Here is a 21,158-nt window from a genome sequence, read left to right as displayed (position 1 = left end):
GTTTGAACAGAGTCGATATAGAGTCAGAGGGTCAAAAAAAAACTATAAACATAGTAGCAACAAATTAACATAATGTAATAAACATGAGGGCAGCACAGTGGCTTAGTGGTTAGCACTGTTGCCTCACAGCAAGAAGGTCCTGGGTTCAAATCCTGGGCCTTTCTGTGCATGTTCTCCCCCTGTGCCTGCGTGGGTTTTCTCTGGGTACTCCGGTTTCCTCCCACAGTCCAAAAACATGTACATTAGGTTGATTGGTGATTCTAAATTGCCCATAGGAGTGTGTGTGTGGTTGTCTGTCTATATGTGACCTATCCAGGATGTACCCCTGCCTTTTGCCCAATGTGTGCTGGGATAGGCTCCAGCAGACCACCGTGACCCTAATTAGGAATAAAGCGGGTATAGAAGATGCAATTTTTCCCTCTGTCTGTCTTTTTGTATCTCTGTCTCTCTTCCTATTTCTCTCTTTCTTTTTTTCTCTCTCTCTCTCTCTGTATCACTGTCTCTCTTTCTCTCACTCTCCCTGTCGCTCACTCTGTCTTTCTCTGTCTCTCTTTCTCTCACTTTCTTTTTCTCTTTGTCTCTCTCTCTCTCCCTGTCTCTGTCTCTCTCTCTCTCTCTCATGCCACAAGCTGAATTTGACCATCAACGACACTGACCCTGACATTGACCCTGACACTACAAGACTGAACCACTTTCACTTTTGATCTCTAACGCAGGATAACTAGGGACAGGGGGATCGCTAAGCACACAGCTTCCTGGCAAATATCTTTCCCCCTTTTTTTCCTCAGGAGGTAAATAGAGTCTTGTGACCCATGTCATTTTGTCATAATAATATTATGAATGATTACCTTTGTGAGCTTCCTGTTACTCAGATCCATTATTACTTCCCTTTCCACACCCCACTCACAATAAATAAAAAAGCGACTTCTTTCTACACGCCACGCTGCTGATACAGTTCAGCTTTCAAAGCTTTTAAACATTTACACCTAACACCAGCGTGAGTCTCGAGTCATAACTCGGTGTCATATAACTGCATTGCATTCTGAGACTTTGAGTCAGCAGCTAAATCTCCATAAGTTGTTTTAATACGATATTGAAAATGTTGAGTGAGAAAATAAGCTCTTGTTAAAAGAAATCTGACGGCGATCAGCAGACGACCGCTTATATTCTGACAGGAATAACGAAAGTGCAGGAGCAAGCAAAGAAAACTCAAAACACCTCACAAATATTTCAGTAATTCACGTGTTTCAGGGCAGAGTTCTGCTTTAGTGAGTGTGTGTTGTGTGTGTGTGTGTGTGTGTGTTTTCCACTGCTATTAAAGAACTTCCCCTTTCTCATGCACTTTCTAACGAGAACCTAACCTGCCTTTAACAACATAAGTTCCTCTATTCAAGAATAATCAGACGCTCTATAGCCATAAGGTCCATTGTGGAAAAGTTTTTCCATTTCCTTCATCTGATGTCGAGCGGCTAATTCGCTTTGATCACTGTTTTACGGCCTTCCTGAGCCCGGTTTGTTTAATTGAATAGGGTTTCATTAAGGCCATGGTAATCAGTGATAAATCAGCAGCCTGCTTGCTGAAAGGTAGCGTGGCACAGGAAGAGGCTCGCTGTCTAACCCAATAAGAGGAAGTGGAAGATGAGGCGGCGTGGAGATCCCGTGCGGTTCAAATAAATAAATAAATAAATGATGTCTGTGTTGTATTGTGCACTGGTTGTTTTTTAATCAAGTGTAATTACAGTATTTTTGGGGGGTTCGAACTGAATCGATGTATTTTATGAATCCTTACTGAATATCTCCAGTGTCACTGGATAAATCCAGACCTGCTAAGCGGGATTAGAGTCGGTCCGATCAGGGCGAGAGGGAGAGAATACGGCAGATGTCAACACGCTCCTCAGATCCACTGGATTTGCCTGACTGGCTTTTGGGCTCGGGCCAGCGCTTTGAAACGCCTCCTTTGTGTGTATTCTATAAAGCTTATACATCCCAGAGCCAGCATTTTACTCTGTGAATGGAATGCCATACGGATTTGTTACGTATCTATCCGCTAATCCCACACCAGCGAATAACACGAATGTCACATTAAACAGGCGATAATAGGACACTATATCCTCCAAACGGATTGTGTATATTATAACAAAGGCGATATCGTTATTAAAGCGAGAAGATGAAGATGAAGAAGAGGGATAATGCTGATATAAAGGAGGGAAAATAATAAACACCACTTGTTTGATTGAAAAGGGGTTTGAAGACCAAGTCATGTGATGATAACTGTGAGTTTTGTTTTGATGATGAAGAATGAGATCAGAGTATCGGCTTAAATGGGCTTTGTATAAACTAGTAAAATAACATCGTCCTTCATTGGTAATAAAAACACACTCACCAAAGGAGAAGAGAAGTGTGAAGTCTGCTCTTTACACTCACTTTAACTAGTTCTGGCTATCTGAAGTTAGCCAGCTTCTATAGATTAGCAGGATTGAGATTAAAGTTTTAATCAGATTTTAATTATTTTGCTGATAAGAATTTGCTTAAATCAAGCTAGGGTCAGATGTTGGTCATTAATAGCGGGTGCCAATATTTTTGAAACTAGATTTATTGTATTCAGGTAGTATTGTGTTAAAAAAAATGGAATGACAGCAATTAAAATATTTAATAATGTTTTTTTTTTAAAGTAAATAAATAATAATTAAATGCATAAATAAATAATACAACAAAAAACAAATGAATAATTAAATAAAATAAATGTAATAATAAATAAATAAAAATAACTACAAGAAAAATGTAAATGTAAATAAATGATAACATTAAATTAAATGCAATAATAATAAATAAACAAATAAGAGCTAATTTAACCTAGCTGAAGCTTTATAAGTTTTATGTTTTTTATTATTTTTTTTTTTTTTTATTTTTTAATTTCTTTTTCTTTTTACATTTTTTTAAATCATTAAAATAAAATATTAAATGGAGTTTATATTGCATTTTAAAAAAAATAAAATATATATTCGTGTGTGTGTGTGTGTGTGTGTAAGCCCCACCCTGTAGTTTGCAGTGTATTATGCAGGACATCAGTGACATGGCGTTAATGTGACTTTAACATCTCTATCAGTGAAGCCCTGACTGTAGTGGCAGTGACCCTGTGGGAGGCCCTCAGATAATTAAAATCACACATCTGCCCTTTTCCGCTGTGTAAACATCACGGCTCTTCTTCCTCCTCCTCCTCCTCCTCCTCCTCCTCCTCGTTACTGTGTCCCTGATTCCTCTTTACTCCAATAAAGAATTCCCCATCTGTCCACGGGGTCGAGTCATCAGATGAACCTCTATTAATGAATTTTATACAAGTGTGTGTGTGTGTGTACGCTAATGTCATAGTAAAAACTAAACAGTGTGTGTGTGTTAATGTAATAGTAAAAGCTAAACAGTGTGTGTGGGTGTGTGTGTGTGTGGGTGAGTGTGTGTGTGGGTGTTAATGTTATAGGGAATGATAAAATGTGTGTATGTGTGTTAATACCAAAGTGAAAGCTAAAAGGTGTGTCTGTGTGTGTGTGTGCTAATGTCCTAGTGAAAGCTAAAAGGTGTGTCTGTGTGCATATGTGGGTGTGTGTGTGCTAATGTTGTAGTGAAAACTAAACAGTGTGTGTGTGTGTGTGTGTATGCATGTTAACGTCATAGTGAAAACTAAACAGTGTGTGTGTGCGCGCACACCAAACAAAGGGTCATGTGTACATATGTATATATATATGTGTTCCAAGGAAACAAAATCAAACAGAAGGCTGTATGTCAGTGTGCGTGTGCGTGTGTGTGTGTGTGTGTGTGTGTATGTGTGTGTGTGTGTGTGTGTGTGTGTGTGTGTAAAGACCCAGGCATGTGTGTGACATGCTCTAATCAAATTTGAATTGCCCCGTCCCCAGATAATACTCTTAGATCAGGTCGGAGGATTAACTTGAGATTGTTTTGGTCTCTTCCTTCAATCTATTCTCACATCTAATGTGTTGCAGTCTGAAGGTCAGAGCTCAGTGTTGACTTTACACACAGTGTCTTATGCATTATTTATACAGAATTACACACGTTTATATGGCTTTATATAAACACAGTAAATATATACAGGGGTTAAAATGGGAGATTAAGAGATGGGGAAGTCTGACTATAGTGTTCCTCGGTCTGTACATGAAGAATATGAAGAATTAATTTGCATTCATTAAAAAAAAGAATTAGTTTTACACAAGAAATGTGACTGAAAATATCAACAAGCTTTGATTGCAGTAAAGGCGACTTAATATTGTGTTGAGATGAATTTACACATTTATCTGAATTACAAACGCAAATTTAACGCACTCACTCGTTACCTTTTATGCCGCCGTTTAGTAGACATTCTATTATTATCAGCTTTTTGTGTACGTTGCCTTTTATGGAGTTTTGTGGGTGTCACCAAACTAAATAAAAACAGCTATGTGAAAATGTGAGGTAATTGTGTTGTTCGATTTATCCTGTGCTAAATTTTCGCACACTTTACAAATTTAAAGATAAAAAGAAAAATAGCATTACAAGTGAACCGGCTTTGACTCGCAGAGCTAGTTAGCTAACGTTAACTAGATAAAATTAGCTCTATTCAGTATGGGAAGCAACTTTTTTTTTTCTTCTGGTCGCTGTTGGTGCGTATATTTTTATTCCTCAGCTCTGTTTATCTGTTTTATTTAAGCATGGTTTTAGATATTTGGGAGACAGATTTCAGAGAAGGTCTCCGCTACAAGTCGTTGGAGCGTGATGATGTAGGATGTAGAAGATGCTGACTTTGCTCAGACTGTTACAGGACTGTCAGGATGACTCACGACTCATGCTGTGACTTAATACTGAAATCTCATTGTTTAATACAAAAACACTGCATTCTGTAGATTTAACTAGGAGTGCAGAGATTTCAGGATTCAATGGTGTCGAGGTTTGAAGGACACGTCTATAACGATCAAAAATATATACAGTGGAATCTCGGCATATGAATGCTCTTCCTTATGAATTTTTGCCTTAAGAATTGCACCAGCATACGAAAGAACTGAACGCCGGCTAAGTTGCGCGTACATCCGGGAGCGTCAGTGGAAAGCCAAGCGAAGCTAGCTGAAGCGAGTTTCGGAATTTCACGAATTTCAACCCACGAAACCAATGAAGAGTCGACCCACGAAACCAATGTTGCCTTCAGCATGCATTCAAAAGCTAAGTGATTTTTCGGGTGTTTTTTTGTTGACAGATTGATGGCGTGGGTGGTCTGTTCTATTTTTAGCCCAAGCTTGGTGGCACGACTTCCTGTGAGGAGCCTTGACATGGAATGGTCAGTTCTTTGTAATCAGCCATACAGTTTACATACGCTTCGTATTGGTCATATCTTTTTTGGCCGTCTGGAACGGATTATCTGCATTTACATTATTTCTAATGGGAAAGTACGTTTTGCAATAAAAATTTTCACCTTAAGAATTCGCCTCCAGAACGAGGTTCATATACTGAGGTTCGACTGTACAGTGTACACACGTTTCTCTGTGAAGCTGTACGCTAGTTGATTATCACCGTCGTGTCATGATGCTGTTTACATTTCCATCAAAGTACTGAAGCTCAGCTCTCAGATGAACCGCTGATTATATTGTATATAGTTATTTAGCTGTCCATTACCATGTGTGGTCTTGATCCTCTATACTTTTCTCCGTCTAACTAGTACCATGGCAGCTGTATTTAGTTCAGTTGACGCTCACTGACTGGAAAAATACCTCATATCCTATATAAACTGTTTACTGGAGTCACAACAGCCTCCCAGGCAGAGCAAAATATTCTCCTTAGATTTATAAATATTTCCTCAGATCACTCCACTACCATAATCAGACCGATGTTTGTACGTTCTTTCTAAAGGTAGCTCAGTTCAGGTGCACGGTTTTATAAGACCGACATGCAGGGTGCCAATAATTTGGGAGCTGTCTGTAAAATGTATAATAAAAAAAGATTTATCCTGCATTTTAGTGCTATAAAACAGCTTCATGAGTCTTGTAAGGACTCGTAAGCGGTTCAGGATTGAGATGATGATAGTATAGAAAATATAGTGTAGAAATAATAAATAAAAGCAAATTTAAAGAAAAAAAATATATATACACACCCATTTACATACAAGAACTTTTTAAGGTGCTAAATGTTTAAAATCATATTTTTTTTTACAGTGTATTTTTATACACTGGGAAACATTAAAATAAAAAATATATAAAACCATCAATAAAGAAATGCATTTTTTATTTTACTTTTTTTTTTGCAGAAAAAAAACAGTAAAGATTAAAGAAACAAATAAAAACAGTAAGAAACTAATTCCAAAATAACAAAAAAAATACTTTTTTATGCAATGAAAAACTCCTAAAATATCCAATAAACATATTTACTTTAATTTAAGTGTTTTTTAAAGACAGAAATAAAGATTTCTATTCCTAGAATTAAAAATTTTATTATAATTATTATTTTTTACATGTTAAGTTCTTTTCATGCTGAAAAGTCAAAGTAAAAATTGAAGTTTAAATATGAAAACTTTAAATAACTTTCAGGGATAAAGTAAAAGGACAATTAAAAAAATATTTTAAAAATTTACATAATTTTTTTTTCTACCTTTTTTAGCTCTATATAATGTAAAACTCCTTAAGCTAAAGATGACAGGTTTCTTTTTTAATTAAATTAAAACTTTTTTTCAAGCTGAAACTCCTAAAGTATAGAGAATTGATTACATTTAAAAACTTAAATAACTTTAGAAGAAAAAGGAAAATGAAATAACCGTTTTGGAAACTAAATAAAGTTTCCTTGTTTTTCAAAGAAAAAAGAGTTAATTGTTTTCCATGGTGTATAGACTTGATATGAGTTGCTGTAATCCACATTGTATAGTCTATGCTATAGTATAGAAACACCTGACTTTATACATCGAATACACACTTTCCATGTGTCTAAATATGTGTTGCTGTATATCATCATCACAACAGCGTAGCCGTATCCAAACACGGTGTAGTTTTACAGTCAGCTATCTTATCATGCTAGTTTCTCATCGTCGTCTTCCTGTGCTGCCGGAGTGGATTAGAGAGGGCTCATTGATTTGAAGAAGTTTTTATTTACCTTGAATAAGCCTGTTAGAAATCTGTCTTTCCTTCACGCATTGAGAGCTGCATTTTTCAATCAGGCATTGCACAATTAAACCTGACGAGCGCAGACGCTACACCGGGGTTTATCCGAACACACGCTTCTCTGAGAGAGAGTAAGTAGGGTTGTTTGAGAGGACGAGAATGAAATTTCAGTAATGCAGGATGTGGCACCATTGAGAGCATGGATTATTGGATGGATTCTTGCTGAGGTTGACAGTAAGAGATTGATCATGGGGCAGTTGTGGCTCAAGTGGTGGCTCGGAAGATCGGAGTTCAAGCACCAGCACTGCCAATCTGCCACCATTGCCACTCAAGCAAGTACCCCGACTGCCCCACCCCCATCCCTGGCGTGCTACATCATGGCTGACCCTGTGCTTTGACCTCAACATGCAGTGTTGGGATATGCTACGAAAGAATTGTAATTTATATGTTACAGTCATAAAGGCAATCATCTTCTTCTTTCAATCATCATCATCTTCTTCGTACAATCGTCACTTATTCAGCTATTTTTTTCCTCTTTTTTTTTTGCCCAAAACACACCCTGCATGCTATTTGTGCTGTAAGAGAGCAGCCGATCCAGTCATCTGAGCTGCTTCGGTGAGGATCGAAAAGTTCACCAACCTCTGAGAAGTCCTGCAAGAAAGCCGAGTAACCTCTGATTAATGCTGAAGCTCAGTGCTGGAGGTTCTGAGTGATTGGTTTAAATCCCAGTTCTGAGAGTAAAGCAGTGCTGGGCTCTGGAGTGAGACCCTGAACCCTCACCTGCTCCACTGAATCTGAACTCGCCTTGGATCAAACGAATCATCTGCCAAAAAAACCCCAAACAAAAGCGAGTGAAAAAAGAGCATGTAGAAGAGTAAGGAGAATTAATGATGAGTGTAAACGGTGTTAAAAACTCCAAACCTGAGGAGAATTACTGCAATTATTAGCAACAACGACGATTACTACTACTAATAATCAGCATAATAATCATCACTAACATTCAGGAATAAAGTATATTTCATATTGAAGATTAAAATATAAACAAAATATATTAAATATAAACAATTTTATGAAGCTAAAGATTGTTGCATGATACAGGTATATATATATATATATATATATATATATATATATATATATATATATATATATATATAATTAATAAATATTTAATTAATAAATTAAATTAAATTTTAATTAATTTTAATTTTTGAAAAAATACGTTTTTGCTATTTAATTTGATTTTGTTTACAAACCTTGTAAGAAATCAGCATCATGTTTTACGTTAATTGTCAAGTTACTTGGTTAATAATCATCTGAAGTGATTTAGAAGGGATTTGTAACATACTGTATTTACTTTTAAAAAGTTTAGACTCTGTATGAAAAAATAACTTGCTTGGAGTAAAAAAAATGTTTTTTTTTTTTTTTTAAGCTATGCGTCCCTAAACTTTTGAATGGCAGCATATATATTGGACTTTTTCTTTAGGAACAGATACACCATCCGTTACATCCCCTTTTTTTTTCTCCTTAAATTTCTCATTTTCTCGACATTCCTCCGACTCAACCTGCAACCTGCTCTCTCTTTTTATTTCTTCTCATTTTGCTCTGTCATATTTATTTCACAGCTTCCCTCGCTTCTGCAATCTGCCACACGTCCTGCTTCGTACTCTGCCGCACTCATTGAGCCGTTCACAGTTTTATCAAAAAGCCAGGTTTCAGTTTGTGGATTTTTATTTTTTATTTTTCGTCTGTATTGGAAAAAAAAAAATCAAACAAAACACATGGGCTAATCTTGAACTGTACAGTGTGTTTCCTGACATTTTCAGAAGACGCACAGTGAGAGAATTGAGTGTGTGACTCCAAACATGAATTAATTATCACCCTTCGATGTGTGCGCGCAGCATGTGGTCCAGTGTGTGTGTGTGTGTGTGTGTGTGTGTGTGTGTGTGTGTGGGTTGGAGGGTTGGTAGTTGGGCTTTCCAGAAGCTTACTTGGCTTCAACATGACTGCACACTTACTCACACACACACACACACACACACACACACACACGTCTCTTCTCATTCTTTCCTCATTTTTTTGGGTGCTTTCTGGTTGCTAGACATCTTGGCAAGTCCCTCCATTACCCCAAGACAAGCCAATCATAACTTCTAGACACCAAAACACCCACCCACCCACACACACTATCGGAATGACCTTGTGGATTAACCAGCTGTAAGTCCTTTTCCTGGAAGGTTTTGCTGGCACCAGTTCTGACCTCTGAGCAAGCAAACTTAGTGTTCGAGTGAATAAATAAATAAATAAATGAATAATTCGATCAGATGGTTAGGGATATTTTTAGACTAGGATATCATGCTAGGAGAAAATTTCCAAACCATAACAGCCCTAGTGTGTGTGTGTGTGTGTGTGTCAATTTGAGTGTGCAGTTTGATGGAGCAGGGTGGCGTGAGATTCTGGATTTAATTAACCAGCGGGCAAAGACAAATAGGAGCTAAACACAGCTGCCTGATGGGGAGATAATGAACAAACTGGGTTGTTTTGGTCAGAACTGCAGTCTCTCAAGACACAAGAGAATCTCATGGTCATTAATGCTCTCTTTCTCTCTCTCTCTCTCTCTCTCTCTCTCTCTCTATCTCTACTTCATCGCACCGTTTCCTATTTCCTTGCCCTTGTATCCGTGTTTCCGTAATATTTATGACTGGCATTATAAAGTACCTGCCCACCACTCAAATTACCCTCGCTAGCATATCACCTGCCACTAGCTCCTAAACACAACACAGCCCTCGTAAGATTGACTCAGCATCTGAATACCTCCAGCGCTGACCCTTTTGTTATTCACACCAGCCTCTTGTTCTCACTCAGTGAGCGACTGCTTTCTGTTTCAATGGCTAATCATAACTGTAGTGTCTGCCCTCCAGTCGCCTAACGTCTAAATGCATGCTACAGTGTCGGAGCTGTGATTTTCTTATCTGCTGTGCACCCAGCACTTAAGTGCCAGTCTAGCGTTTGACTGCTGGCTTGCTTAACAGCTGCTATTTGTACATGTGTCTTTTCTGTCTCTCAATTTTTTTTTTCTCTCAAGCACCATTCAGGTATTGGAGATATTTCAGGGTTTTTTCTTTCTTCAGTACATTGTGTGACTTTTAATGTGATAATAGTTCAGGGCCAGTGGTGTAATGGCACATATTTGCATTCTCAGGTGGAAACATGACAAAGAATCTGTACTTAAAGTAAAGGTGCTTTAGAACATATTCTTAATTAATGAACTAATTTCATCACGCCAAATTCTCACTACACATTCAGTCCTGATGCATGACAAAACCTACCTCACTAGCTAATTCAACTTAACTAGCTAACTTAACAAGATAATTTACAACATTTAACAAGCTAGCTAATTTTTGAAACTGTTATACAGAAAATATGGAAACTAGATAACTAGCTAAATTTCAGTAACACTAATTTAACCAGCTAATTCAGCTTAACAAGCTCCTTTACCAAACATAACTAGTGAGTAAATTTTTAGAAATTAGATTTTTTTTGTGTACAAAACAAACGGTAACTAGCTAGCTACTTTCAAAAGCTAAATTACGAACGAAAAAGAAAAGTTAACTAAAAATATTACTTTAGGTTTAATAGTTCGTTTAAAGGCTGATGTTTCATCTTAAACGAGATTTGAACGAGATTTGCTAATGTTAACTACGTAGTGTTAGAAGGAAAAAAGAAAACAACGAAAAAACGAAAGCTTTTTGAGAGTAGTTATGAATACTTTGAAGATCAAAATGAAATTTTAAGGGTAAAGTATGTTGTTTGTCTAACTATCTAAACTAATCTACAAAGCATACAGCAGCTAGCTAACTTTTTATTGAACTAGCAAAAGAATTACAATTACAAAAGTATACTACTTCAGCTTTAATAATGAATTTTAAAGGCTGATGTTTTATATTATTCCCACAAATCAGACCCCTCAACTCTGTATCAACAGCAAGAGAACAGAAAAATAATACTTTTAGAGATTTGTAATGAATACTTCGAAGATCAAATAGTATGTTTTTAGTACATTAGGAGCAAATAGTATGTTTCTTCATATACTGTACATATGTTCATATGAGAATGTTCCTATTCCAGACTCTATACTATCGGGAAAGCATAAATAAATTGCTTAAATGAGAACAGGAAATGTTTTTCCTCTCACTTTCACCCCCCTTCATTCTTGTTTTCCCCCTAATTGGCCCAGCGGTTTACCTCTGCTCATAAACATTGCATATCTTTCTCCGCCTCTTCTCTTAGCAAAATCAGTGGGTGAGCTGCGGCATTAGGAGGAACGACAGAAAACCACCAAGGCATGCAAATCGGTTGCAGAGGGGAAAATCAATTAGAGGTCCAGAGCCCAGGCTGTGAGGTGGGGCACATGTGGAGAACCAGTGCCCGTCTGTAGTGATAACTCCTGGGGCAATTGCATTATCTCCATTGATGCTGGCATTTATTCATGGCACCAGTGTGTGTATCTCCCTGAGTGCCCTTGTTACTACCCCCACTTAATTATTCCTGCAATTTGGAAATTGTCCTGTGGCTTTGGACAGTCTGAGGTTAGCTCTCCTTTGTCCTCTCTCTCTCCTGACACTTTTCTTCTTGTAGAGAATATTGTGTTTCCAGCAGCTTTGAAAGTATTCCTAGCCTGAGACGCCTGTTGAGACTGCTTGTTGAGTTTTGTACAGGACCCCCTTTTGGCCACAACCTTCATGTTTATGACGAATACATGGATGTGTATATTAGCTCTGGTTGGTTATCTGAGAAGGAGACTCAATTGCTTTAATTTAGGGGTTCTTGGCCAGACTAAACGTACCAGACTTGCAAGTCTAACACTGTGCCTCAACCAATTACTGACACCTGCTCCTCATGATCAATAGTCAACGACTGTTTAATTAGCCTGGACAAGCAGATAGTTACAATGTCCTGTAGTTGTTTGGTTTAGACCAGGGATGTACAATCTTATCCACAGGTTTTCATTCCAACCAAGCAGAAGCCACACCTGAGTCTATTGAAAGCCAAGATCAACTGATTAAACAGGTGGAATCAGGTATGGCTCCTGCTTGATTGGTATGAAAACCTGCACCCACACTGGCCCTTTGTGGATAAGATCCCTAGACAGTTTAGACAGTTTCTGTCTTGTTTTTCCAGCTAGATGTAACCTTTCTAAGCCTGTTCATATCAAGGCCTTAAAAGGTCCAGATTGAAACTCATGTTAGTTTCCATCCTGTCTTGTTTGTTTGTGTTTAACGTGTCTTGTGATTAAACCCATGTGTCTTATAAGCTGATTTTGTTTCTGTCTCTTTCTACAGGTCCATAATGTCCTCAGACTCAAGACAAGGCTAAACATCATTCTGCTGCAAATAGTTGACTTGAGACCTTCTTCTGCACCATACTGTCAGGACAATGGCTTCCCACCACAGAAAATTGAACTGTTTATTGGTTTCTTGCTGCTTCTTTGTTTCTTTGCTTCCCCTCTCCACCTCAAGGCCACAGCAGCCTTCCATTGCATCCAAAGTGGACAAGGACTACAGAACGTTCCATGCTGAGAACCCAGAATGGACCTTTAACCACTTGGCAGTGGATTACAGATATGGGAACGTGTACCTTGGTGTAGTGAACCGCATCTATAAGCTCTCACAAGAGCTGGACGTAATGGTGTCGCACCAAACTGGCCCGGAGGAGGACAACCGCAATTGCTACCCACCACGAATTGTGCAGCCCTGCAGCGAGCCACTGACCCTCACCAACAATGTCAATAAAATGCTACTAATTGACTATAGAGCAAATCGGCTGCTAGCTTGCGGGAGCCTCTACCAGGGTATCTGCAAGCTGCTTCGCCTGGATGATCTCTTCAAACTTGGAGAGCCCTTTCACAAGAAGGAGCATTACCTCTCAGGTGTCAATGAGAGCGACTCCGTTTTTGGCGTCATTGTGTCTTATGGTAACACCTCACCTGACAAGCTGTTTGTGGCCACAGCAGTGGACGGGAGGCCTGAGTACTTCCCGACCATCTCGAGTCGCAAACTGGCTCGCAATTCAGAGGAGGATGGCATGTTTGCCTACGTCTTCCATGATGAGTTTGTGGCCTCCATGATCAAGATCCCATCAGACACCTTTACTGTGGTGCCCGATTTTGACATCTATTACGTCTACGGTTTTGCCAGCGGCAACTTCGTCTACTTCCTGACACTTCAGCCGGAGATGGGTGGCGGTCCGGCTGCGGGTTCGTCCTCGGCCAACCGGGAACAGGTGTTCACTTCCAAACTGGTGCGACTTTGCAAGGATGACACTGCATTCAACTCGTACGTAGAGGTTCCCCTCGGTTGTGTCAAGGGTGGTGTGGAGTATCGCCTTCTCCAGGCTGCCTACTTGTCTAAGGCAGGTGCCATCCTGGCTCGCTCGCTGGGTGTGGGACCGGACGATGATATCCTTTACGCCGTGTTCTCCAAAGGCCAGAAGAGGCGACCAAAGGAATCGTCTCAAGAGTCAGCCTTGTGTGTGTTTGCCCTGAAGGAGATCAATGAGAGAATTAAGGACAGGCTACAGTCCTGTTACAAAGGAGAGGGCACGCTGGATCTGGCCTGGCTCAAAGTGAAGGATATTCCCTGCAGCAGTGCGGTAAGCCAATACAGTATCATTTACCAGCCTTATCTCTGGCAACACACACACACACACATTGCTTATAAATACTTACTGAGGCACCCACCTTGGACACTGCTTGGCTGATGGTTACAATCCATAGACCTTTTTTCTGATAAATGCTTCAGTCCAGAATATTAAAGTAACTAACAGGTCGATTATGCTGACTTTTCCACTTAGCGTCTCAGTCGACGTGCAACTGTCCACACGCAGGATTTGATTACAGGGAACCTGATATGTGTTCAATTGTTTGACAGCTGCTAATATTTACAATTATTACAGTATTTCACAGAGCCTGGGATCTTTCTGTAGACTTAAGTGTTTTTCTCGGATTCAGATGTACAGAATTTAATAAATCTTTTTGATTAGATTTTTTTTCTTCGTGTCTCGCTCTAGAAAATAAGGTTAAACTCTGTGCCAGTCGTTTAAAAAAAAGGTGCTTATTTGAGGATGCAATTTTTCCATTAGCCCATTTGATAGACGCCAAACAACCTGAAATGCAAAATTGGCCTCCTCTGAGAGTCAATCTATTATTGTAATGGCATTTCATTGAACGCCGGCCACGGCTAGAATTAATCTTTCCACTTTCTACTGATGTTATGAATCGCTCATTATCGCGTGAACAGCTCAGGCCAGGTTTAACGCTTGCCGTCTGCCTGTTTGTCTCTCATCCCTTTGGGGTTGTGGAGGGATGGGAAAGGGGGGCGGCGAGGCAGCTAGAGGAGCAATGAAGGGGTTGATTCATTTAACCAAACAGCAGTGCAATGATGGCGATGGGATCTGCAATAATTCGGCTAGTGTAAAGATTGTTGTGGAAAGTGTACCATCAAACCTTATGTGCTTGTGTACATCGATGACACTCACACACACACACACACAGATAAACGTGTTCATAGCGCATATGCACCCGGATAAATCAGAGACATGGTGCTAGAGAGCTGTCTGGGAAAAGTGTGGGATGTGGGGCTGAGAGAGAGAGAGTGAGATACACACACACACACACACACACACACACACACACACGGATCTAAACGCGCACTTACACACCAGATAAATCAGAGACAGGGTGCTATAGAGCACCGTCTCGGAAAAGTGTGGGCCTCAAGACCGAGACGAGACGAGACGGCGGTGTGTGTAGAAATGGTGCACACGCTGCAGTACAGCCACTGCAGCATAAATTAGAAAGCAGGCGTCACTGAGGGGCGGGAGATAAATGGCTTGCTTCTCCGCCTGCTGTAACTATGGCTACCAGCTTTCCCGCTCAAGGCCCTGGCAGACGTGTTTGATTGGGGTGGGAAGAAGGCGACCCAAAACAAATTAGATCCGAGGGCCGCGCTAGAGCAACGGATCACATAATGATCTCATTTCGAGAGGAATATCAGAAGCTTGAGGCACAAACACCAAGCAAAACACATGATTTAACATCGAATGCCATCTTGTAACTCTGCCCTCGGCCCTCTTTGCCCTTTTTGTATTAATATTACATAATACCACCGCTTCTAATTCAGTCTGTGATAAGATGATTGTGTAGTTCTGATCCTGTAATATGGTATTAATTCACTATTAAACTGATTAGCATGCAAACTAGCTTTACCCAATTAGCTTTTCTATGTAAATAGAGTGATGCGGCACTGCTGCAATCCTTTCTTTCAACTGATCTTCCAACTTTCACGCTGATTCCACAGATCTCATACCTCATACATACTGTAGCTGCTTTGCATTCTTGCAGTTTTTACTATTATTGTAGGTTTTAGTGACGTCTTCATGACTTCTGCTTTGGAGATTTCATTCACTTTACATTGCGTGAGAAACAGTGAGTAAGTAAAGAAGCTGTTGCTCTTTTATTATAAGAGCTAACAAAATAAGAAACCTGGTCCTTATGAGATCGCGGAAACTTTTAGCACAAAGTTGGAATTGTGTTAGCAATAACACTTCTCTCGAGGATGATGCTGAAATAAGATAATAAGAAATATAGCTCCAACAACGTGAGGAATATTTCTTAATATGGACAAAAATGGAGTTTGCTCACGTTTTGTTGTGTCCATGTTGATGATTGAGTGTCTTCATGTTCCACTCCACAGTGGTGGTTAATATGAAGCTCATATGAAAGTAGACACTCAGTACTTTAAGAAATTTATAGTGCCAAAAGTTTTGGGACACCCCTCCAAATCATTGAATTCAGGGGTTGGACTCAGCCCCTTAGTTCCCGTGAAAGAAACTCTCAATGCTTCAGCTTCATACCAAGACATTTTGGACAATTTCATGCTCCCAACTTTGTGGGAACAGTTTGGGGATGACCCCTACCTGTTCCAACATGACTGTACACCAGTGCACAAAGCAAGGTCCATAAAGACATGGATGAGTGAGTTTGGTGTGGAGGAACTTGACTGTCCTGACCTCAACCTGATAGAACACCTTTGGGATGAATTAGAGCAGAGACTGTGAACCAGGCCTTCTTGTCTCGAGGAATGGTTTAAAATTCCCATAAACACACTCCTAAACCTTGTAGAAAGCCTTCCCAAGAGTTGGAGCTGTTACAACTGCAAAACAAACTTCATATTATATTTATGTGCATGTAAAGGCAGATGTCCCAAAGCCTTTGGCAATATAGTGTATATTTATAGAAAAGATCCAGGTTAGTTTTCTCCACACAGACATGTTTGTATGTTCAAAGTAAATGTTGATATCAAACCCATTTCTGCTCTCTGAGATGCTCCAAATGATTGTTCTTCTAAAATGCAGCTAAAGTTTATCTTCAACCACTAAAATTCCATGTAAGGTTATCCATGAGAGGGAAAAACACATCTAAAACACACTGAAAGCCAACAGACTCATTTTATATCAGATTCACAGCCAGAAAATCATTCATTTGTTTATGCTGAACAAAAATGTCTTATAAGTCCATTTGGAATGCTGGTGTATTGGTGAAAAGGGTTAAGGATCAGACTAGTGCTCCTCGTACTAGCACTTAATAACTAATTAAGAAAGGTGAAGATGTTTATCATGTAGTCAATTAGAGTATTCCGTTACAGCCTTGTCTAACCTATCCATGCTGAGCTCTTTTCTTATTTACAAGCACACACACACACACTCGCACATACACGCTCATCCCGCTGATTTCTCAGATGCACAGTGCCGCTAAACAAAACCGTTCGTTTTCATGATTAGCGGATTCTGCACAGGGAACGTGTTGCATGACAATATAAAAAGCAAGAAGTGACACGAACGGGAGAACGGCGAGTGATCCTGCGATCCGCGGGTTTCACTGCGATCACACGGATATGATTTTACACCATGCAGCTCCTGTTAGTCTCGGATGAGCCGCCGGCCTAAATAATGCATGAAGGAATGAAACGAACGAATGGCACTGGAGTATTGCTGAGGATTTACTTCTTTTCGTTTTAAGCTATCGTTTATGGGTAGGGTTGCTCTGACAGGAAGGGTGTCCAGGAGGAAAGGAGTAGAAGTAGGACGGTTGAAAGAGAATGGATGAGGCTGATGATGATGATGATGATGATTTGGTTGCTGGTTTTGGATTCTGCTGTATGCGAGTCTAATTGGATTAGCATGGGGTCACGGCGAGAGCGAGCTGGAGAAAGGGGAAAATAATTTCTCACACTGCTTGGACAGTTACAAAGCTGCCTCGGGATAGACGAGCTGTACAACTTGTTAACATACCACATGGCTGATTAATTTTCTAATGTATTACAGTTGCTATGGTAACAGCTACAAACTCGGAAATGTACAAGACAATGGTGATTAATGTCCTAACATGTTATAGTTGCTATGGTAACAGCTACAATCCTGTAAATGTACAAGACAGCGGTGATTAGTTTTCTGATATGTTACAGTTGCTATGCTAACAGCTAAAAACCTGTAAATGTACAACGGGGGTTAGTTTTCTGACATGTTACGGTTGCTATAGTAACAGCTACAAACCTGGAAATGCAAAAGCTTCCAGCGATTACTTTTCTGACAAGTTCCAGTTGCTATGGTAACAGCTAAAATCCTGTACATCCACAAGACAGCAGTGTTTAATTTCCAAATATGTTACCATTGCTATGGTAACAGCTACAGACCTGTGAATCTACAAGATGGCAGTGATTAGTTTTCTGACATGCTACAGTTGCCATGGTAACAGCGAAAAACCTGTACATTCACAAGACGGTGGTGATAAATTTCCTCATATGTTACCGTTGCTATGGTAACGGCTACAATCCTGGAAACCTACAGGACAGTGGTGATTTATGTTGTAGTTGCTGTGGTAACAGCTACAAACCTGTTCTTTCACAAGACAGTGGTGATGAATTTCCTGTTATGTCATCGTTGCTATGGTAATGGATACAAACCTGTAAACGTACAGGACATGTACGTTAATGTTAATGTTAATGTTAATGTTGCTATGGTAACAGCTACAAACCCGGAAATGCAAAAGATGCCAGTGATTCAGTTCTTAATATGTTACAGTTGCTATGGTAACAGCTAAACACCTGTAAATGTACAACATGTCGGTGATTGGTTTTTCTGACATGTTACAGTTGCTATGGTAACAGCTACAAACCTGTCAATGTACAAGAAGGCTGTGATAAATTTCCTAATAGAAAACAGAGGCAAATATTTATAGCTGCTATAATGTTCTAACAGGAAGTAGTTCCTGTGACAGTAATTCTGCTTGAATTGATGATTTTTCCAGAAGTGCTTGAATCCTGTAGGGATAATATTGTTTTACAGATGCCGCGCTACCGAGTAATCTGTTACCATAGCAACAAATGTGCCGTGATTGTGTATGATTAGCATTATGGATGTTATGTAACACACGAGAAGACGTAAAAGCTTAGAAATCTGAATCGAGGAAGACAGCGGACGAGGAGATGAAGGTGTAATTACGCCACTTGTACTCGCCGCTGTAGCTGCATGCTGATGAATATTTATGACCAAAAAATAAAAAAATCTCTCAGCAAAGACAAAATAACCCGGGCTCATCCTGCTCACTCACCTCGGCTACACTCCGCCTCCGGGATCGTTTATCTCGTTTAGCCGCTCGGTAACGAGCACATCTGCAGGCCAGGTTAGAGGAATAAACATCGTTTACTGGATTCTGCATAAAAGCAAACGTTGCTTAAGGAAGCTGGAATTATTTATGATCTTATTTATAGCCATTATTATTAGTTTATGAATAAATGCATCACAGTGTGCAGTGATACAACAGCGATGATGATGATGATGAGCATTTAGGATGAGTGTGGGGAAATCATTATCCCTCCCTCCCTCCCTCCCTCCCTCCCTCTCTCTCTCTCTCTCTCTCTCTCTCTCTCTCTCTCTCTCTCACTGTGTGTCTTTCAGTTCACGTCTCCCCCCCTTTGCTTCATCTTATTCTCTATCTATCTATCTATCTATCTATCTATCTATCTATCTATCTATCTATCTATCTATCTATCTCTCTCTCTCTCTCTCTCTCTCTCTCTCTCTCTCTCCCTCTGTGTGACTTTCACTGGCTTACAATTCACATCTTCTCACTGCTTGTCTCTGTCTGTCTTTCCCTCTCTTTTCCTTCGCTTCTCTCTCTCTCCCCATTGCTTCATCTAACTCTGACCCTTTCTCTTTATCTTACTCTCCCTCTTTCCCTATCTCTCTCTCACATCATCTTGCTGTCTGTCCCTGTCTGTTTTTCTCTTCCATCACTTCTTTTTCTCTCTGTCTGTCTCAACCTTCTGTACCTTACACTCCTCCTTTCCCTGTCTATCTCTCTCTATACCTCTCCCTCCTCATCTCTCTGTCTTTCCCTGTCTGCCTTCTCCCTGTTGCTTCATCTTACTGTCGTACCCCCCACCCTTCTCTCTCTCTCTCTCTCTCTCTCTCTCTCTCTCTTTCAGTCTGTCACACAGTCTTTCTCTGTCTGTCTTTCTCTCTTTTCTCTCTCTCTGACTGTCTCACTTCATCTATCTATCTATCTATCTATCTATCTATCTATCTATCTATCTATCTATCTATCTATCTATCTATCTATCTATCTATCTATCCATCCATCACACCATCTCTCTGTGTGTCTCACTGTCTATTTCTTTCTCTCTCTCTCCCTCCCTCTTTCCCTGTCTATCTCTCTCTTTTCCTCCTCATCTCTCTGTCTGTCTTTCTCTCCTTACTTTCTCCTTGTTCCCTCTCTCTCTCTCTCATTTTCTATTCTGTTTTTCTGTCTATCTCAGTCTCTCTCTCTCTCTCTCTCTCTTTTCATCTCTTTAATCATGATGTGTTTCTCCACCAATTAAAGTGCAGTGCAACGACCCTGCTGCTCTTTAGGGCAGCCATGCTTTACAGACGTGTATGATTATAAACACACACACACACACACAGACACACACACAGAGGAATAAACAGCGTAACTAATGTGTACACACATTAAAAAACAGTATTTAGCTGACTACCTCGGTTCATTTTTTTCCTCTGTCAGACTGCAGTTCTTTCTCTCCGTCACACACACTCACTCACACACTCGGTTTACACCTCGGTCACTGCACAGGACGCTGCTTCAGCTCAGCTGATAATTACACTCCATAAATCAACATTCTCTTTGTGCCTTAGAATGGACCGAGCACTTCATTATGTCACGTCCGGCTAGTTTTAGATCATACAGAGGAATTGTATTTAAACAGCAGTGTAGAAGTGCATTCACAGCTGATCTGCATTGACCGACGCCTCCAAAACTGCTTGTCGAGGAAATCAGCGTGATGTCACTTCCGGGTCGGCCTACAGACCTCCATCGTCCCTGCAGCACTGTAGAGACACACACTAATGCATTGTTCAGTTCAAGTCCAGTTTGTTTTTTTTCTCCCATATCGTAGCTCAAACACATGGAGGGAAAAAATGATGCAATTCCAAGTTCCCACTTCCCACTTCCATGTTAAGTCAAATACAATTAGTGTTTTGTTGTCATTTATTATAAAGATTTGTTATGGAGATGGCTTTCTTTTTTTACGTCACAAATAAGATTTCTCTCTTTCCCTTCACTTCTCCTTCTCTCTGTCTCTCTTCTCCCATTGCTTCATCTATCTGTCTGTCTGCCTATCTGTCTATCTGTCTTTCAATTTATTTCTGTCTTTCTCCCTCTTTCTGTCAGAATGTCTCTCTCTCTGTCTCTCTCTCTCTCTCTCTCTTTGTCTTTGTCTGTCTCTTTCTCTCTATTTCTGTTTTTTTTCTCACTCTGTATCAGTCTCTCTCTCTCTGTCTCCCTCCCTCCCTTCTTTCAATTTCTCTTAGTTTGTCTGTCTGTCCATCTCTCTCTCTCACTCTGTCTCTCTCTCTCTCTCTCTCACTCTGTCTGTCTTTCTGTCTGTCTTTCTTTCTCTCTCTCTCTCTCTCTCGCTCTCT

The 21,158-nt window shown here is 39.9% G+C and overlaps 1 protein-coding gene across 1 annotated transcript in view; it reads left to right on the top strand.

The window, feature by feature from the left end:
* plxna4 (plexin A4) overlaps nucleotides 1-21,158 on the top strand; it is a 318,824-nt gene that overhangs the window by 17,219 nt on the left and 280,447 nt on the right. Inside the window, exon 2 of the mRNA XM_058416905.1 lies at nucleotides 12,464-13,772. Within this exon, the coding sequence (XP_058272888.1) occupies nucleotides 12,558-13,772 (1,215 nt within the window). The 5' untranslated portion in view covers nucleotides 12,464-12,557. The remainder of the gene's footprint in view (nucleotides 1-12,463; nucleotides 13,773-21,158) is intronic.

This window comes from Hemibagrus wyckioides, linkage group LG19 (genome assembly GCF_019097595.1).
Source record: "Hemibagrus wyckioides isolate EC202008001 linkage group LG19, SWU_Hwy_1.0, whole genome shotgun sequence".
Classification (NCBI taxonomy): Eukaryota; Metazoa; Chordata; class Actinopteri; order Siluriformes; family Bagridae; genus Hemibagrus; species Hemibagrus wyckioides.
This window is presented reverse-complemented; position numbering and strand designations above follow the sequence as displayed.